Genomic DNA, 20,922 nt, shown 5'->3' on the forward strand with positions numbered 1-20,922 from the left:
TTCTTGGTCTTTAAACCTCTTTTTTATAACTTTTATTTCTTCTCCAGTTGCCCATGCTTTAACAATAACTTTCCATGCATATTTTGGAACATTTTTGGCGTTTTTATTGATCTCCGACTGCTTCCAACTTCAAGAATAATTTCAGGGAGTTATTTTCCCAAAGCTTAATTGCTATATTTTTCTTTAACCTAATTTTCCAACTCATTATGTTTCCATTTTTTTTTAGAGTATTTGCAACTTCGAAAAACTCCTTAAACCACGTTTTTTTATGTTTAATCATAACTAAATTTTACCCACTGTCCTAAATTTTTAAGCCTTCTATTACCATATTCCCTAAATTTCATTTCCGACCCGTAAAACTCTTTAACTTTACTTTTACGGCCTGTAAAGTACTTGTGCCCGAAAAATGACTAAATTACCTCTAAAAACGTGTATTAAAAAACCCTAATCAGATTCAACCTAACGAAATCAAAACTAAAGCCATCTAATCACACCTAACACCATCTAACCAAAGCTAAAATCGACATCCACATGTCTGCCGCCACACACCCGTCAAAAACCACCTCTGATTTACCAAAAAAGAAAATCCGTTCAGATCTTTTACATAATGATGAATCAGGTCCAATAATTCAATCACTCTTTATCTTTTTCTTAATTTGTTGTCTTGTATGACAGACTTTAGAAACAAGTCGTTATAATCAAAATGTCATTGTCACATTTTCTTTATTAGAAAAATATCATTACTCTCTCGATGGTGACCTAAAATCCATATTCCAACATTTTATTTTCTTTTTTTCTCGGCTTCACATTCATATTGCCGATGTTATCTCATGCTAAAACTAATAGAAATTTACAGAAAAAATAGCAAAGGAAGCAGTTTGCAAAGTTCAAACACATTAATTCCTCTAAATATGAAGCGTATCATCAAGGGAATGTTGTTTAACTTTCTTTTTATTGGGCGAAAGCTAAATTGACAATTTTCATTTAAGATCTCAGTTATTATAAATTCGATCAGGCATTGACATAATCACAAAATTTACTCAGAAATAGATCAAAAGTCTCAACTGATTTCTAACTAAATAATTTCTACTCCTTTACATATCTTACAAATACTCAAACTAATTTCAGATATAAGAAATAAGAATATGAAAGTAAAGAATAATAAAACCCGAAAGAGAAACAACAGCACAAGCATGTTGCCAGAATAACACAGCCGAAGCTTCTTTAACTGCATAGCCTCGCAAGCTTGCAACAGCTCCCAGCAAAATAGCACTCGGTGTTGTATATTGCATCAACAACACAAATCTGTACATCAAATCACCAGGAATCAACAAATTCCATTTATCCGCCAAATAAATAACCCCGATTCCGATTATCGGTAGCACCAATAGCCTCGCAACAATAATACCGATCGTAGTTCGCATACCGAGACTCGAATTATTCGGCCCTTCGGATAACATTCCTCCGAGAACTAACATCACTGACGGAACCATTGCTTCGGATAGAATACTAAAACTATCTATTATGAACTCGAACGGAGCATTATTACCGTACACTAATTCTTTTGCTGCTGGAATAACTCCGATGACAATAGCTAGCAAAGATGCCACCGTGGGAGGCTGAAGAACGTTATGAATCGGTGTTTGTTCCGCTACAACTCTGATTTTCTTTACCATTTTCGGCTCTACCAGACAAGAAATCGACTCCGTACTATCACGATCGTGACCATTTGTATGAGAAATACCGCTAAAAACTCTTGCTATAAAAGGTGTCTTGCAGTGTACGGTTTCTTGATCTTCGATTCCGGTAAACTCAGCTTCGGCGAGTAACGATTGATTTTCGACCGAAATTTCTTCTTCTTCTTCTTGTTCAATCTCTGATCTTTCCGAGTCGTCTTCAACGATCTCATAATACGCCATGGGAGGCTCCATCATATGATAAACAAGAGTATAAACAAGAATCACAGCAACCCATTGAGCAAACGCAACGTAAGCTATACCTTTCGTTCTACATCCAGCTCCGAACGGATTATCCTTAGTATGGCAAATTGATGTAACTACTGCTAGAGGAATATTACCTGTATTTCCAAATCCGGTCATAATGATCGTAAACCGAAAGAATTCCGGCGGCGGACGGCAAACTAAAGCCACCAAGTAGCCTAAAGCGCAACCTATAGCGGTACTGATTAATAAATTTACAGGAATAAACCACCATGTAATGATGTTCTGAAGAGAAATGGCTGGACCAAGATGAGTGAACATTAAACATGGTAAGAACAGAGCAAACACAAGCTTGCTAAGGAATTTGAGAGTTGGTTTTGGGATAAGTTGAAATTTGATGAGAATGAAACCGAATAAAGTTAGGGTTATGAGTTTTAATAACGGTAAAATTGCTGCTTTTATATCTTCTCCTTCACTTTCTATTTTTTCTTGCAAACCAAACAGTATAGATGCCATTTTTTCTTGGAATTTTTGAATGGATGAGGTAAAGGGTATAAATAAATTGGTGCAAAAGTAACTGAAGAAGAGGATTGGGCAAACGAGGCGTGCTCAATTTTGTCAAATCATGCATTAATAGTAATTTTGTTTTGGCTTCAAGAGGAAAATGCCAAGAAACTTCGTACGATCACAACTTTATGAACATGGATGTTTTTTATTCACAAGAAAAATACAGTATTTAACTTCAGGATTAAACAAAAGATGTGAACAATATCTAGCTCGATGGTGAAAAGAGTTGTAAAATCAAACTCTTAAACTAATGGAATTGACATTTTCACTAGTAAAGAGGCTGAAAGTTACTATTCATATTTTTTTCTTCTTGCATAAGGATAATACAAAGGCCATGTTTGGTTCATGTAATGGAATAGCATGTAATAGAATGGCTATTCCATAAGGAATGGAATAGCCATTCTTTAGTTTTTGAGAGGAGTACTTATTCCACAAAATTATGGAATAACAATTCCGTGGAATACCTATTCCATGAAACAAAGCAAAGAATTTTCATTCTATACGGAATAGCTATTCCATTCCGCACCTATTCCATGAACCAAACATGACCAAAGGTGAAAATCTATATCCATTTGCCATTATCATAATTTTAAGACTATTAATTGATGCTGTTATTCAGTAACGGAATTAGAATTTTAATTTTAAGAGGGCCAGAATACAATATGCATTATATGGAGGGACAATTTTTAAAATTGAAAAGGGCCAAATCATAAAAATTAAAAAACTTTAGGTACTAATTTTAACATTTTAAAAAAACTGGAGGGGCCATGACCATCCCATGCCTCCCTTCGTAATTGCTGCTATTTATTCGAGTGTTCGTATATTTACAGCTTATTTAAAGATGATGTAAGACAATATCGTACATTAATATGTACAAAATTAATGCTACTTAGGTTATACACAACATTACCTCACGTCGACTCCAAACAATAAATAAATATATTCGGAAAAATTAAAAAAAATGATAGAATAAATTGATAAAATTTAGGAATTATATGTATATACTTATGACAAATAAATTGTAATCATTGTAATAAAACCCCTCGGGCTAACTTTATTTATTTTTCTGTTAAAAGTAGATTTATCTATTCTGGTTTTATAAGATTAAAGAGCATTTTGTCAAAAAAAAAAAGAAAAAATTAAAGAGCGAGTTGAATGTTAAACCGAGTTAGAGTTTCGGAAATAAACTTTTTATTTTAGCAGTAAAAGAACTCTACTGTTTTAAAATGTGAGGGGTAGGCTACCGTACCGTGTGCAGATATCCATCATTTTCTCAAATAAACGATGAGTGAGCAAACATAAAACGACACCTAGAATTCTGGTACCGACTCCCACTTAAATTCTCACCAAATTATTAAACTCTTACTACAGGTTAAGAAAATTATGATGTGGCTTCATACGACAATGAAGAGTCGGGGTCACTCTTCATGGTAAGTAAATGGCTTTTGGAGCCTACAATTTTTTTTATTTTACCGTTTTAATTTTTTTTAACAATCAAATAATCTTTTATAAATAATAATGAGCAGTTACAGACGTAAGAATTTAGAGAGGGCATAACCATTTCTAATGACCTGACATGAAATAAAATGTAAAACTTGATTCGCAGATCGCCTTATAAAAAAAATCAAGATTACATAAATGCTCTATCACAATAAAATCCAATCCTTCTCTATCTAACAAAACTCGCAAACTCTTCATAGAAAAACAAACAAATCTTTCATAGAAAAAAAACAGAAAAACTGAATAATGATGGACAGGGGAATGATCCAAATCCAGTTAAGATATGATATGAATTCACTTCAGATATCTATCAAAGAGAGAGTCCAATTCAAATACTGAAATAATAGTAGAATTATACTACTATATACAAATACTCAAGGTGAAAAAACTGGTAAAAAAACTCTAGTTTTACTCAGCAATTCTAATGAGTGTTTGGATCATATCTAGCGTAGAATTCATTTCATTTCATTTTATTTCTAAATCAATTATATTTGAAAATCATTTGAAAAACGAACTTTTAATTTTGATTTTCTAAATTTTAAGTATTATGTTAATGAAATGAAATAAATTGAATATTATATTTTGAGTGTAAATGTAAATTTAAATTATGAAAATTCATTTGAATCAAACACATTTTCTGTAAAAATTCAATTGCATTCTATAAAAATTGTGAAATTCATTTGAATCAAACAAAATCTTAAATGTATCATCTTATTAAGCAAATCAATGACACAAATTCTTGGTTTGCCATAAGACGAATTCGTCTTATGGCAAATCAAGACGTCTTATGGCAAATCAAGATAAAAATTCTTATTACTTCAAAATTCAAGATAGCTCGAAACACATCGATAAAAATTCTTATTACTTAAATAAGCAAATAATATTCACTTCAATAATTCCAAATAATAGAATTTTCATAAAGTTAAAATATTACATCAATAATATAGTCCTTCATCATATCTATTAAAAAATATTGAAAAGGATCAAAGGATAGTTTGTAATGCAATAACTCAGATTTTAACAGTTTGAGCCATGTGCTATAGCTTTAGAGCCATTGCATTATTCAGGACAAATTGGTGGAGTTATACCACATTTGCTAGGAACTTCATAGGCACGAGAATATTCAACTCCAAAAATAGGTAACATATCCTTGTATTTGCATAAACAAGGCAGATCAGTACGTTGAACAACATCACAGCATTCCTTAGTCGGCGTCGGAGCCGGCGTTACGGTGGCGACGGGGTGGCAGTGACTCAGCAGATCAAAGTGATCTACGTTACACACTTGAATCGCTTCGCCAATATTTACCATTGCTATAACCAAAATTGCCAGCATCAAAAATTGCATAACATTGCTTCTAATGCTGGCCATTTTGATCACAATTATTGATATTGTTGTAAAGGTTTTACATTTGATGCAAATTTATAAAGATGTTTGTTTGTAAATTATTTCCAATTTTAGGTATTTACGGGAGTTTGTTTAGTTTTAGTTTCAATGGTTCTATTATACTTTAGGTGTGGTAGTGGATGAGAATTATAACAAAATTCTGGATTATTATTTGTATTATTTAAAAACCAATCGAAGTTTGAGAATTTCACCAAATTACCTAAATTTTGTTACAATTCAGAGTAATACATAATATTGTTTTGTTTTTAAAATTGATTCCAATTGTCATCCAATTATTCATAACTTAAATGATGTAATCAATATAATTTATTTTGATATTTCTTTGTTTAAAATTTTGCTCTATTTTTCTTGAGTTTTTTTTTGGTTCTACAGCTGATCTTATCTAGCAGTTTAACCTTTTCAATTGATTCAAGAAATATATTCAATATAATTGATTGAATATTTTATAATTTGTGTATTTAATCCTCATTTTAAATTTATTTAGATATGTAATCTTTATTTTAAGGCTTAATCACAAAAAATACCAAATTTTTGCGAGTTTTGTCAGTTATATCCAACCCTTTAAAAATCGGCTCATTTGGCATGTTTTAGCATATTTGGTGTCTTTTATAGCATTTTTTGAATCGAACCAATTTTTTTATTAATATGAATGGCCACGTCACTACCAGTTCACCGAATGGATAATATGGCAACACTCATCTAACGAAATCATATGATAAACCACATAATAATGAAATATTTTGGCAAAAAAACGGCTTCAGTATAAAAATAGCTACAAAAGGTACAAAATATGCTGAAACGGATTAAATGAGTCGATTTTATTTTTTTTTAAATATTACTAATAAAACTCATCAAAGTTTGATATTTTTTTATAATTAAACCTTATTTTAAACCTGCACAAATCCACCTATTTGTTGTCACCGACTCACCTAACAATTTAAATTTAGAGGTTGATTGTTTAACTTCAAATGAAATATGTGGGGCCACCTTGCTCAAAGTCAATTTTTTTTTATAAAGAACTCAAAGTCAAAATTACGTTGCAAATTTTTGTAAATTTGTTTGGGTTCCATATCTGACATACATGCAGATATATATAGCCATAAAAGCTGATTAAATAAGCTCCAAATTACATTGTAAAGTCGAGGCAAGAAGCATAAAATTAAAAATGAAACCCATAAATGATTCCCTTAACTATCTCTAAAGCATAAAACAACATAATCCCAAAACAAAATAGCACAGAAAATGTGACAAATCCTAGAGTTCCTAAACCCAAACTTGGTCTAATATTTATCAAATAATTCTGCAACAATCCTATTGCTTCGCAAACATCTTGATTGTAATGCACGTAATATTGCTTCTCCCACTCCATCCAATCTGATTTCCCGACATCATCGTCGACATAACGGTTCTCCATTATATTTATTTCTCTAATCCGTTTTCGTAATATAATCATGCTCTTATCAACCCTACTACCCCAATAGTCTCGTTCTGCCTTGACGATCATTTTTACGTATTTTTTCTGATCAGATCGTCGAAAAGAAAACGGTTGCCTAGAAATAAAAGGAGATGAAAACAATTGAATTGCTTCCATTTGCCGATGACAAGTTCTAAGATATAGCAAGTGCGATGATTTCAAATGTGTTAATAGAATATGAATGTTGTGGATATGACAATTAGGGGAAGGGTATAAATAAGCAAAAAAAAGTTAGAGCAGTGGGGTTATTTATAAGTTTTAAAATCTTAGCCGTGAAGGGTGTTATTATTTTCGTTTATGTATTTTTCAAGAACCGTGTTGAGAATTACACGTTGGCAATACAACGCGTGCACTTTATAATGCCGTGTAATTCTATTCTAGCCTTGTCACGATGTTTTCATCATGCTTCAAGCTTTAACTATAATTAGACTTAACCATATAAGAGCTCATATATTATTTAATTGATCCCTTATAAAACTTCTGTCTTTATTGATTTTGTTGTTTTTTTCATTTTTGTAAAGTTCATTTCAAAAGTTAAAAATTCCACATGAAAAGTATATCCAAACAAATTTTTAATATTAGAGTAGGATCGAAAAAAGGCTACAAATTTGGAATTTTTTAAAACATTAGGTCTTAATATAATTGTAAATGAGTGCATAATCTTTTAGATTGCTCACTTTTTCTAGTTGCAGATATAAAATTCAAAATTTTGGGGCAAAAATTAAATATAAAAAGTTTAAGAAGTGGAAGGATAGTAACAAAAATTTAGGGTGGATTTTTGCATATATTATCATAACTTTTATACTTATTTTATTTGTAATTTATTATATCTATATATAATCATAAAATGAAAGTGATTATTGTTTTTCTTTATAAAGGCTAAAATTTTCATCGATAATAATGGAAATTACAAATATGAACAGTTCCTCAACAAATTGTAAGAATCATTCTAAGATAATGACGCGAGCTGTTTATACAATCATATAATAGGACTTTTCAACCATCAAAAGGTTACCCAAATACATATATGATTTAAATATTAAAAAATCGATCTTAAAACCGCTTTAATCTTAAATCTTCAAACTTTTAAAGTCTCGTCTTCAATATTCGATCTTCATCTTCAATAGATCTCACAAAAATAAATCAAACACATCTGAAAAATACTTCATTCAAACACAAAAATTTATAGATAGAAATTAGTAAAAAAAATATAATAGAAATAAGTAACAGTTTTGGCGGAGAGAATATGATTTTCCGATTAAGATCGGAAGTCATCCTCTCCCACCCTTAAAAAGATCAAGATGAGAGGAAAATTTTCAGAGAGGAGGATGGAGTTTTTTCTAGAGAGAGAAGTTACTATTACTACAATTTGTAAGTGATGATTATTCATCCAATGGTTACAAGTGGATAAAATATTTTCAAAAAAAAAAGTGTATAAAATAATATTCAGTTTGTAGAATAATACATAATTGTTCTCAAACTTTAAACTTTTACACAAATAAAAATATTAAAAAGAATTTAAGATGAAAGATAATCATATATTAAGGCCTTCAATATACACATCTTGATGAATATAAATACTATAGCTATATGAGTAAATTAATGCTAAACATCTCATCAATCGTATATGCTTTACAATGTAAGAAATAAAGAATTGGATTTCTAATAAACAAGAACATAAGAATTTTCCGATCAACCCAAATGAACGGCCGAAATGACTCCACTACCGGCCTCCATCAACTGAAGTGCAATCATCACCGTCGAAATGGGAAGGCTCATGGTAATAAGAAACATCATACCTAAAGCCAAACTAGGCCTAGTATTCATCAAATGCATTTGCAAGAATCCAACATATTTGCAAATAAAGTGATCATAACTTGCATAACACTGCTTCTCCCATTGCATCCATTCTTGTGGGGGCTCGTAATTTCTCTCGATCATCTTCATTTCGTGTATGCGTTTCCTTAACACGATCATGCTCTCATCGACAAGCATTTCTCCATACATATTATTGTTATTATTATTATTACTCCATTCATATGAGTCTTCTCTTCTACTTGAAAATGCAATTCCATGGCTAGACCTTTTGGTTTGACCTCTAAATTTGAGCTTTTGATTATGCAATTTTTTGCAAGGAATTTGTAGAGAAGGAAGAGTTGAGGAGATTAGAGATGTTGACTCCATTTTAAGATAATTTTGATAATGAATTGAAGTTAAAGTGGAAAGAATTGATTGAGGACTTGAAGTTTAAATCTTTGTATTTATAGGCCATGGCATTCAAGAGCTGCAAAGACTTGTTGGGTGCTTGACACGTGTATTTTCAAGTATTTTAATCTGAATTATTTCTATTTTGGATCTAGAATGGTAGGTGTCGGTTTGTGATTCGCCCGATGTGCCTTTGGAGTAGGAGTTGTAGTTAAGGTCGGTGGAAATGTATAATAATAATTGACCTATATATTTTATTTGGTTGACAAAAGACGATTAATTCCATTATTTGTTTAAGCAGAAGCTTCCAAGTATGACCAGTTTTGAAGGAAAATTATTCAGAATTTCAATGTACTAACATGGTTCAAGCTAAATTTATTGATATATTCTCAGGACTATTGTAAATTTATCTAACTTAACTGTAAGCAACTATTAGCGCGTCAAAACCACCACATGTAAGCATCTGCAAGCACCCGTGGCAAGCCAAAAATGGATCAATGAACTGAGGAAAAATTCAGTCTCAAGATATTTTACTCATAGCATAAAGGTACAATATAAAATTAGCATAATTAGAAAATGAAGGAAGAAGGAGAGAAAGGAGTAAGACCATGGACGGATGAAATGATAAAGAAAAAAATATATGGAAAAGTGTACGAGAAGTCGAGAACATATAGAGACAACTGATGACTAGTGGCGAGGAGAGCCGCCACTCATCCGGCCTCTAATAGTTCCGTCCCTGAGTACAAGACTGTGATGTTCTAACTTCTAATGTCACATCAAAGTTAGAATTAAGAAACGAGCTAATTTCAGGGGAATTGGCAGTTGACAATGGTGTCAAACAAACGGTATGAATAAACTGATTCTTAATACGTATACAAGCACCAGAGAGGAGCACTTAATGCACCGGATGAGCCCATTACTAATATAAGAACACAGGTGACTCCATAACAACTTAATAAATTATAGTAAGCAGACCAGCAGAAGCTAGAAGAAATGCTTGCACAAGTGAAGCATAATGAAATGTGTTAGATATAAATTGTTATGCAGTTTTCCAGTCGTGCATTGTAGAAAGAATGCTGTTGTATCAATTCAGTGGTGCAATGCCAAGAATTTAAGCAATGAGACATGAAACCAAATTAAGTAATGACAAGATCATCAAATACCCAATGGCTATAATATAAACCGTAACGCTGTAGGACATCAGCATAAATTTGAGTATTTACACATGTAAAGCAGAATCATATGTAATAGAACCAATCAAAATTTCAAACCAAAGATCGCAACCCACAGCTTGCTTACAGAAAGACTGTCAACAATATCAGTCATCATATGATGTGTGAGGAGCAGCAGTGCATCCAAGGTCAAACGGATCTTCAGATGCACAGCAATGCCAGTATTGAAGAACTCGGCCAGAGTCGGGAGTATCCATAGTGCCTCCAGCATAAACACTCTCAAACTTCCTCTTTGTCTCCCCTAAAAAGGTAAATGAAGCAAAGGTGCAAACATAAGCAAACATTGTATGCTGGTAAAGCAAGAGTATACGGCAAGTTAGGAATCATGAAAATGTTAATTGTGTAATCCGAGAAAACAAATTCATCCACTATCGAAAATCCAATCCCTGCTGTTGGAACCCAAATCTCACATGACACAACTTAGTCTTAATTGCAATCTAAATTTGCACCTTGTCCTTTCGCCAATAGTAATTTAAAAGTAACCAGCCTCCCACACAGTGCATTTTCTGGTCTGTAAATTTCATAAGAACATCTATATCAACGTTCTATTGCAAAACCAAGAAAGGCTTACGATAAAATGAACAACCTCATAAACTTGTCCTAGCAATAGAAAATTGCAAATCTAAGTTTCTGTCTGTATTTTTTTCATAAGTAAGTTCCTTTCTGTGTTTTCAAAAGCTTTCAACTAGCCTCTATTTCCATCCATGCTTAGGGTACCAATTTGCAAATTCCAGAATGCAATGCTCACTATCTTCTCCGGATGGGAAAGAAACAAGAGTGAGAGTTCCACACTTCCACTAGCCAGAGGATCTTTCAAATTTAGCATGAATACTTGAATGACCCTTCATAAAGTATAGTGCAGTATTATTGCCATCAACATTAGCCCAGGATCATGATTCATAATCAACTCAACATCTCATCTTTAATAAGATTTAAACACAAATTAAAAGAGCCTAATCGGCATTTATATAAAGAGATGTTAAATTCAAATAAGCTAATATCATTTGTTTTTGGCTATTCATCATATGAGAAGAAATGAGGCAATATAAGAGTCGGCAGTATAGCCACGCAGGTCATACTACAACAGTAAAAATCATAAAGTTAAAATTACAAAAGAAACCCATTATTACATATTCAGATACTACAACAATAAAAATCATAAGAGAATCAAATTTTATATCAGATTCTTCTAAACTAATAAACACAAAAACTCAAATTTCAAGGAAAAATAAACTAATTCCGATGAAGGGTTTCATGTGAATTACCTCCAAAATGGGCAGTGTGGAAACGACAAGCTCGAGGGTGATTGAGAGATGGGTCGAATTGGGTTTTGCAATTCTTGCAAGTTCTCAGTGTGCTGTTGTTGTCAGTACTTGAGCATTGAATTGTCGGCAATTTCTTCTGTGATTCTGTTGTTATGGGTAAAATTATTGATGTGGGTCTGTGTTTGGGGAGGTGTAACGGATCAAATGGGGATTTCAAGTGGGTGAGTTTATAGTGTGGAAGAGTGAATGCCATATGTTATTCTTGTCTGAATTTTGGTTCAGTACTGTACAGATTAATGTAATAGGAAAGGGAATTAAGCAAGGAAAAGGAAAGTTTTTGAATGGTCTAAACATCAGCTGATAGACGTCAAGGTGTTTTTAGCTTTTTTTAGGTCCTCAATGTTTTTCAAATATATCATATATGGGAAAATACATCTTTAATTTGCAAGTATGACCACTTCTAATTTTCTAATAACACATATTATTTGAGTTATAATTCATTAGTGTATGTGACGTGCTTGCTAATCTAGCCATTGATATAATAAATTCATTCCTAATGAAATTTGAAGAATAACTTTCAATTATTATTTGTTGAAATGAAAATAAAAATTTGAATAAAAAAAGATGAAAATCAATTTAAGCAACAAAAGTCGCACATTTGGTATAATATAGGGATCAAAGTGGTTATAAACTTCAGAAGATTGTAAGGACTAAACTATCTTTTATCCTCTCAATCCCTCCCAAATTCATTCCCAAATTCGTCTCTGCAATTCAAACTGAGCGCCAAAACCCTAGAATTCAATTTTTCTCTCACAGTACATGATTAGATTAGCCTTCTTTCAGCTTAAACAACAACATGAACAACAATGAAGAGCCAAACACAGCTCCAGAACCAGATCGATGGTACAACATAAATTTAGGTTCTTCTTTTAAAGACCACCTTAACCATCCAAAATTCTACACTTTTCGTTGTAAGTACCTTGATTTATCACTACCCATTTCATTTCCTTTAGTTTTTCACTTGCTTTTTCTGCTTAAATTTGATGTTATATGCAAAATTAATATCTTTACAAGCATTTGATATGTGTTCTATTTTTTATGTTTGCATAGATGAGTTTAAACCAGCTTCAATTGATAAGAGTCAACCAGGGTCACTGCACAAGGGTAAAAACAACAAGGTGAAAGTAGAGTATCAGAACAATCAACATGGAAAGTTTAAATCAACTTTTGAAGGTGTAAGTGAGAATTACAAGGAAAATGATGCTATTTTGTTCTTTGATGGTGAAACCTTTCAATTGGAGCGGTTGCACCGTGCTGTGAAACGGTTGAGACATGTTAGGTTGCCTGGTGAGCTTGCTGCTGCTGCTGTGGCAGTACCAGCTGCTGAAACGTGTTCGTCACCGGTTAGTCAAGTTATAAATCAGCAGCCATTCAACAAAGATGTTGCTTATCAACTGCAAGTAAGTGTGCTTTGATTTTTTTTTTCTGTATATATGTGTGTATGTGTGCATGTCTATGTTTAGATTCCTAATATTGCTTACAAAAAGGACAATTTTAGTAAGAGAGAGGGAGATATGGATACTAAGTAAAAATTATGCTATGAGTTTCTCTCAAGACTTCTGTAATTCAATATTTTCTGGAGGTTCACAAGTTCCAGATTATGCTGGTCATTGATCAACAGTTATTCACGGCTATGTTATCACCACTCCTTGCATGTCTTATTTGTGTCCATGCTCTACCAAATTTAGCTAATATGTGCTTTTATATAGATTCAACATTTGTCAGTAGACTCAGTACTGTAATGCTCATCAAACGAGGAATAAATAAAAAGGCGTGTTTGTGCAGAATAAACATAAGATCACATGTCATCTGCTTTCTTTATGCAATGGTTTTCATCAAGAGACCAGACCCTCCTAGCCTCATCTTAGAACTCTAAGATCTCTTCTCAAACCTGTTTCCATTTTGAGTCAAGAACTGTTCCAGCAGGATCAGATTAACTCCACTAACTTTTAAACAACTTTTCTTACTTGTTTTATACTCTCCATCAACCAAAAATTCCTTCACGGTGAATTTTTATATATTGTGTTACTTTAAAACAAACTCTCTTTGACAATGTTGTATCAATGTTTCAGTTTTCTATACACTTAAAAAGTTGTCTTTAATGAAACTGTGCAGGGTCAGGTCGAACAGCTTGGCACTGGTAACTCAGAGAGCTCAGGTGCTTGTATTTCTTTTGTATTGACTGCTAGTGGAGCTACATTAATAGCTAGAAATTATGTTTTACTGGGTGATTGCATATAGTCTGAGAATATATATGCTTGATTCAATAATTGAAGTTTTTTATGGGATGTAGTTGAATGCATTATAATGGCAGCCCTACATCTCTATTGCAACGTAGTTCAACCCAACACCTTGATTTGATATTTGTATAATCCTTGCAAAGTTTATCCGAATGTGCAGTTATTGTTATGCAACTAAATTTTTTGAACCTAACATCCACTCTTTTACTTGATGTTTAAGCAATTGTAATTGCATTAAAGGCCTAGAAGACAATTTCACACGTTTTCGCTTGCTTAATTTCATTGCTTAAAGAGAAAGACCTGCACCGCATTTACATCCAAATAGCCATTTTTACACTCAGAAAATTCCAACTTAATACATATTTTACTAGCATGTATAAAATGAACTAGTTGGCGATTTTGAACCCAACCATATCTGATTATATAACAGGGTTCGGGTCATTGATTTCCGGCTAAGCATCTTCTACTGAACACTAAATGACTCGAACCAACCTAAACTACCAGGAAAAATTTAATCAGCTGAGCAGAAATTTTCTGTTTCTCCCAAAAGCTGATTTAATATTGTCTATCTCCTCGTTGTGCATCATCTTCCTAATCTGACACAACTCGATTTGTCTATGCTCTGGTGCAGAACCTAAAGAAGATAAAGTTTCTGAGTATCCAGCAAGTCCTAATCCGTCAGCTACGTCACCGGACCTTAAGGATTCAGAATCTCAGGGGCACTTAGCTAATGATCAGACTGGTGATTCAGCCAATACAGAGAAGGTCTGTGCGAAGGAATCACGAATTGGTCTTGACATCGATATAAACTTGCCACATCAAGCTGAAACAGACGATGAGATTGCTGATGTTGATATAAGTGATGATGAAGCTGAAGAAGGACCTAATGCTGCAGAAGCCCTTAGAGCTCAGGTGAATGCAGAAGGGAGGAAAGAGCAACACTCAAGCTCAAGAAGCAGCAGCGGAAGTGACAGCAGTACAGCCGGTAGTGAGACTGGAAGTGAAAGTGAAAGCAGTAGCAGTGATAGCGAAAACAGCGACAGTGATTCCATTTCTGTGTGAAGCATGAGAGTTTGAAATTGTTGAAGTTTACCTAGTTTAGACTCTAGATATCAGTTGTCTATAAATTAGGGCTTCTTGGGTTTAGCAAACAGACTTGTTTGAGAGTTAGGATTCTTGAAACTAGTCATCCGTTTGCTCATGTAATATGGTAGGATTTGTGAAACTAGTCCGCCATTTGGTCATGTAATATGGTAGGATTCGTGAAATTAGTCATCAGTTTGCACATGTAATATGGTAGGATTCTTGAACTTAGCCATCCGTTTGCTCATGTAATATGGTAGGATTCTTGAAGTTTGCTCTTGTAACTAGGGATCTAGAGCCAAAGGCACCGTTGAGCTGCACAAAAAGTTGATATGATGTGCATAATAATTTCCATAGTAAATTGGCCTGGTCATGCACTCTCTTTACTTTCTAATGTTTCTCTCATTTGTCAAGATTAATGTTATAAATTCATCAGAAGCATAACTGGCAAAGCCGCTTGTAACTTGGGTAAGAAAGCAGCAGTTCAAGATTCCATTCCGAAAGATCATATGTTGGATACCGAATTTAATCCCATAGTAGGTTATTCACAAGCCTCGTATAGGGATATGGATTCAGAAAAGGACAAGAATACGGATGAAGATGGTATTATGCCAATCGGTGGTAATCATCATTCGTGGATGATTCAAATCTATCACCATCACATGAGCCAATCAACAAATAAGGACGAAATCTACATAAAGACAAAAAATGGCAACTTTCCACATGTCCTCAACAAAGGCTCCAACTTTCCACATGTCAATATGGAGTGCTACATGTCAATATTTTGTATTAGTTATGTTTAGTTATCCTTATCTTTTAATCCATGAATTGTATCGCATGCAGTGCATGCGCAGTATAGGTACATGTGTTTATCCACGTGTTGTGTTTTTACAATGCATGCTTAGCATGCTTAGTTAGGCAAGCTTTCTTTCCACCTCTATAAATAGAGTATTGGTAGGAAGAAAGAGGGACACACAACCTTTGTAATATTTTACGCTTCAATAAAAATTCCTTGTTTCTAAACATCTCTCTGCTCCAATTTTCTATAAGTAAGGTATAGTTATATATGTTTGTTTCTCGTCATATTCAACCATAAAAAAAAAAAAATTACCCCTGGAATAAGGTACAAGAACCAATACTATGTTGTTCATGATAATACACTAATTGTTAAAATAAATAGTTACTTACAATCTGTCTGTATGCATTTGGAAAGTGAAAACATATTGCAGAATCCTTATAAAATGGGTATAAACTGAATGTATAATCTTGCTCCCTACAAATTTTCAAATAACTATTTTGCAAAATAAAAGACAGAAAGCTAGTCAAATCTTATACAGAAGCAGGATCTTCCTTCTCTTGGTCTGTTCCTTTATCCTCATCATCACCTTGGCCACCGGCATATCCATTCTGCAAAATTTTATTCTCTGACGGCAAATTCTTTTTAGCTTTTTTGCTCCCTTCAATTTTCCAAAAGTCCCACACACGGGTCTTTGGTGGCGGTAAAGCATCTGCAAGAGGTGCAACCAAACCTGGCTTTCCATCATCAATAACTCCGTCTATCAAACCATATTCTTTAGCTTCCCAAGCACTCATGAAATTATCACGATCAGTGTCAACTTCAATCTGCGGATGACAAAACAAAGCAAAAGAAAGAAGGGAGATGTTCAAAACAAACTACAAATGCAAACTGAAGATGAAAGAGAATGTAATAATGTTTTATGCCTAACCTGATCTACAGGCTTTCCGCTAGCTCTTGAAAGTATCTTGTTCAGCTTAATCTTGTGGTAATTCATTTCTCTTATCCGTATGCTCATCTCGGTTGCCTTGAAACCATATATAATAGCACATCAGCCTCATAATAATCAAAACTGCAGTAACAAAATTCCTACCATCATAATTGAAAGAATAAGTCCAGCCAAGTCCAGCCAGTTTTGGGAACCAAATTCTACCAGAATATTACTCCTTTTAAGTCTCCACTAGCTACTACATAAATTGTTTCGCAATAGTTTAAACTTTTGGATTTGAGGATCTAACATGGCAACCAATTAGTTGTATGTCCCTTTACAAACTTGCCGTCCAGCATTCCCTTCTTATTATGCTTGTTCAAGTCGAATTAGATAACTAGGTAATTCTATAGAATTGCATCGATAACCAGTCATTTGTGGTTCCCCTATAGAATCTTCTGATTGGGTCTTTAACAGAAAAACTGGAAAGGCATTTTTTGGTGTAGCATTTATGTATTTAAATTAGATGAAAATAAATGTATCCTTGGGTAAGTCGCTCTATGAGAGTTAAAAATTTGGGTCAAAAATCATAAAATCTCTTCCCTGCGATGGACTTTAGCAGTATCTGCTTTGAGTTCCATACTGAGGGAAACACATTCTGGATATAATCAAAAGGATAGTAAACATCGACACCCCTTGTCATTACGAATAAAAGAAGAATGTTTACAAATGTAAACAAAAATTAGATACTTACTTTTCCTCCAGCAGTTCCAAGTGGCTGATGAATCATCACTCTCCCATTGGGCATGCAGAACCTCTTGCCTTTGGTACCAGTAGCAAGAAGAAATGCTCCCATAGATGCAGCAAGGCCCAGGCAAATGGTTGAAACATCAGCCTTGCACAACTTCATTGCATCATATATCCCCATTCCTTCAAGCAGAATAAATGAAGGAAAAAACTGATAAGAGTTTATCTACAAATAATGAACTGCAATTAATTGTTCTATACCAATCTCAGACTACAAAATAGAATATTCATAAGTTTATGGCCTTTAAGAGAGTCTTGATAAAATTCTAGGGCCTTATCACCAAAGAGGGAAAGAAAAAAAAATTGTTCATACATGCACGCACCAAAGCAGAACCTAACCACAATAAATTAATACATCCTAATCAGAAAGATGATAAAAGAAACCTGAGAAGATGAATTTATTCTGAGAAGTAATGGATTGCATCTACCAGTCAAATACATTTTGAGCACATAAGTGCAGCAAAGGTGCTGACAACAGAGAACTAGCAAAAAGTGAATGATGCAGCTCTGGATTAAAGCAAGAGCTAAAGTTTAATAAGAGCCATAGGTCCTAAGTTTTTGCATTATTGCTACTGCTAGATGTGAAGAGGTTCCATTCCCTCTGCACATTTACTTTCCCTCACAATTAGTAGGAAGACTTTAGTATAAACTAACCGAGCCGGACTATCCTTGTAAGTAATGAAATGGCTATGCTAATATTATCCAATTCAGAAGCCTTAAAGAACACTTTATTAAATCAACCAAGAGGCTTACTCTCAACATTTAGAATCTCATAGAATATATCAGGTCTGCCTATAACTTAATAAATCAACCAAGAAGCTTTGTCTCACATCCGGAATCTAATCTCGTAGAATAGATCAGATCTTCCTCCGATACGACTATTTTGAGTATTCTCATGTGTCAGAAAAAGACGTATTGTAATACACATAATAAGGGCTTAACTATATTGAGCTTAAATCCTTTACAAGCAACCCTAACATAACAACTAGAGCTCCGATATTGCTATCACTTAGGGCTATATAGAGTGAAAATGACATATTGAATCAAGAATGAAGAACCATACATCAAACATTCAGGTTAGTTGAAGGATGTACCAGCAGTAACAGAACCACCAGGTGAATTAATGAACAACTTGATGTCCTTTGTTGGGTCTTCAGCATCCAGAAATAAGAGCTGGCTTATGATAAAATCTGCTGTCACGTCATCCACCTGTCCAACATCAAACCAAATAAGTAATTCCCACATCAAAATACAAGATGAACAATAATTAAGCAAAAAACCTGAGAGCCCAAGAAGATGATTCGCTGACGGAGAAGCATGTTAGTGGTATCGAGCTCCTCCAATCTTGGTAAAGCAGGAGCTGAATTAGCAAGAGATAGAGACGAGAAATTTGTAACATCCCAGTTACTGGATAAAGTTCGTCTTGCTGTAGAATTAGAATTGAAGGCCTGAATTGAAATGGGTTTCCTTCTTTTAAGCTGCTTGTGATTATTAGAGAAGAAGCAGATAGGACTGCTGCTTGTCGTTGACTGTGATGCTGTTAATAAGGATAAACTTTTCTCCATTTTTAGAAAAATCTTGTCTTTGATTTTGAACTTGACACTCCTTTGTTGCTGCTTCTGTTTATCGACTGAGTTTTTACACTTAAACGATGTCGTTTCAACCAGGCAGTGGCAAAAACGACGGTCTTTGTGGGATCTTTTTATTTCGTAAACGATGCCGTTCTACTTCTTTTCTCTTTTTTTGCAAGTGAGGCCTAGGCCCAGTTGGTGAAGAGAACGAGTAGATTCCAGAGGCCAAATTGAAAAGAGAAGATTACAAAACTACACAAAAAATTAATAAAGTTTACAAAAATGCTGGCTAAACTCATTTATTACACTAGCACCTAAAAACTTAAAAAGTTTACATTTTATACCTAACCACTAAATAAGAGACACATGTCTTACTCAAATAGCAAACAAAAAGCAAAAAAATTGTGCCAAACAGCTGTCAAAACGCGTCAAACGGCTGTCAAAACGCGTCTGACGCGCGTCTGACGCGCGTCTTACACGTGCGTCAGTCACGCGTCAGTTTGTCAAAACAATTCAAACATGTATCAGATATGTATCTGTTATGTATCAGATATGTATCGAGCACATATTTGATTATTTTTTTTCATATTTCTAAAACAAAAATAAATAAATAAATAAATAAATTATCAATATATATTATTTATGTGTCTCTAGACAGTATGTATAATATATATTAAATTAAAAGATATATGTATCATATACTTTAATTAAAATTCACGCATCAAATAATAGCAATATAACATCTTTATATACATGAGATATATAAAAAAGAATTAATAACAATATTTATCCCCTTCATCAAATCTATCACTATTGATAAAAATAATATATATATATATATATTATTAATATATATTATTTATGTGTTTTAAAGCTATGTTATTTATATGTATTATTTATGTGTCCCAAGACTATATTTTTAATATGAAATATTATTTATGCGTCTCAAAAACTATTCAAACGGACACAATTTACTTTAGAGTCTTTTCATATTAAATACAACTTTAATGGTACATTTTAAATACAAATAATACATATTAAATACAACTTTAATGGTACATCTTAAAATACACCAAAAATATATATTAAATACACAAATAATATCTCTCTCTGTTACTGTAATATGAAATATTAAATACACTATTGTGCCATCAATTATATAAAAAAATAGAGCAAAAAAATCAGAAAAAAATTTAAATAGATATCATATAATGCGTACAAAATACACAAAAATACATTTTTAATACACTATTTATACATAATGCATATCAAAATACACAAATAATATATATTAAATATAAGTTTAATAATACATCTACGATACATAAATAATACATATTAAATATAATTTTAATAATCCATCTATTTTAATATAAAAATTACAATGTATAAATTATACATCAAACATGTATCTATAATGTATCATAACTGAACGCTTATGTTATAAAAATTTTTTATTTTTTAAAAAAATAGTCTGCAATGTATCATAAGAGGGAATGCTTTACTCTCTCGAGCGTAATAATTAAATTGACTTGTGATCAAAGATGAACTAGCATTAGCATATAATTATCACTTGTATGGGCTACTTCACTAGTTTAAAAATCGTTTGATGTATCTACGATGTATTAAAGATGTATCGGTAATGTATCATTGACGTATTTATAATGTATTAATAATGTATCTACAGTGTACCGGTGGTACATCTATGACGTATCAGGTGATGTATCTATAATGTATCATTGATGTATCTAATATGTATATACATGATATATAAATAAAAAAGATGAACCAATAACAATATAATGAACAAACATCTAATCTTTAACAGAAAAAAAATCAGTTGAAAT

The 20,922-nt window shown here is 33.0% G+C and overlaps 6 protein-coding genes across 6 annotated transcripts; 1 reads left to right on the plus strand and 5 right to left on the minus strand.

Annotated features, from left to right (window-relative positions):
* Window positions 1–1,049: 1,049 nt before the first annotated feature.
* On the minus strand, window positions 1,050–2,617 carry LOC126679359 (protein PIN-LIKES 2-like). Its single transcript, XM_050374374.2, has one exon. The coding sequence runs from the start codon at window positions 2,454–2,456 to the stop codon at window positions 1,125–1,127; it is 1,332 nt and encodes a 443-aa protein (XP_050230331.1). The 5' UTR covers window positions 2,457–2,617; the 3' UTR covers window positions 1,050–1,124.
* Window positions 2,618–5,066: 2,449 nt separating this feature from the next.
* Window positions 5,067–5,378, minus strand: LOC126678586 (putative lipid-transfer protein DIR1). The gene has a single exon (XM_050373481.1). It carries the CDS (start codon window positions 5,376–5,378, stop codon window positions 5,067–5,069), a length of 312 nt encoding a protein of 103 aa, XP_050229438.1.
* Window positions 5,379–8,405: 3,027 nt separating this feature from the next.
* LOC126678799 (uncharacterized) lies at window positions 8,406–9,137 on the minus strand. Its single transcript, XM_050373706.2, has one exon. The coding sequence runs from the start codon at window positions 9,070–9,072 to the stop codon at window positions 8,581–8,583; it is 492 nt and encodes a 163-aa protein (XP_050229663.1). The 5' UTR covers window positions 9,073–9,137; the 3' UTR covers window positions 8,406–8,580.
* Window positions 9,138–10,229: 1,092 nt separating this feature from the next.
* LOC126676511 (uncharacterized) lies at window positions 10,230–11,933 on the minus strand. The gene is made up of 2 exons (XM_050370730.2): window positions 11,591–11,933; window positions 10,230–10,566 (listed from the first exon to the last, which is right to left on the minus strand). Exons 1-2 carry the CDS (start codon window positions 11,841–11,843, stop codon window positions 10,412–10,414), a joined length of 408 nt encoding a protein of 135 aa, XP_050226687.1. The 5' UTR covers window positions 11,844–11,933; the 3' UTR covers window positions 10,230–10,411.
* Window positions 11,934–12,305: 372 nt separating this feature from the next.
* On the plus strand, window positions 12,306–15,334 carry LOC126679244 (uncharacterized). Its single transcript, XM_050374234.2, has 4 exons — window positions 12,306–12,561; window positions 12,701–13,050; window positions 13,766–13,808; window positions 14,522–15,334. The coding sequence occupies exons 1-4, from the start codon at window positions 12,447–12,449 to the stop codon at window positions 14,950–14,952; spliced, it is 939 nt and encodes a 312-aa protein (XP_050230191.1). The 5' UTR covers window positions 12,306–12,446; the 3' UTR covers window positions 14,953–15,334.
* Window positions 15,335–16,092: 758 nt separating this feature from the next.
* On the minus strand, window positions 16,093–19,128 carry LOC126678862 (ATP-dependent Clp protease proteolytic subunit 3, chloroplastic). The gene is made up of 5 exons (XM_050373776.2): window positions 18,785–19,128; window positions 18,599–18,713; window positions 17,452–17,627; window positions 16,701–16,796; window positions 16,093–16,596 (listed from the first exon to the last, which is right to left on the minus strand). Exons 1-5 carry the CDS (start codon window positions 19,067–19,069, stop codon window positions 16,303–16,305), a joined length of 966 nt encoding a protein of 321 aa, XP_050229733.1. The 5' UTR covers window positions 19,070–19,128; the 3' UTR covers window positions 16,093–16,302.
* Window positions 19,129–20,922: the final 1,794 nt, after the last annotated feature.

Source organism: Mercurialis annua, linkage group LG4, assembly GCF_937616625.2.
Source record: "Mercurialis annua linkage group LG4, ddMerAnnu1.2, whole genome shotgun sequence".
Taxonomy (NCBI): Eukaryota; Viridiplantae; Streptophyta; class Magnoliopsida; order Malpighiales; family Euphorbiaceae; genus Mercurialis; species Mercurialis annua.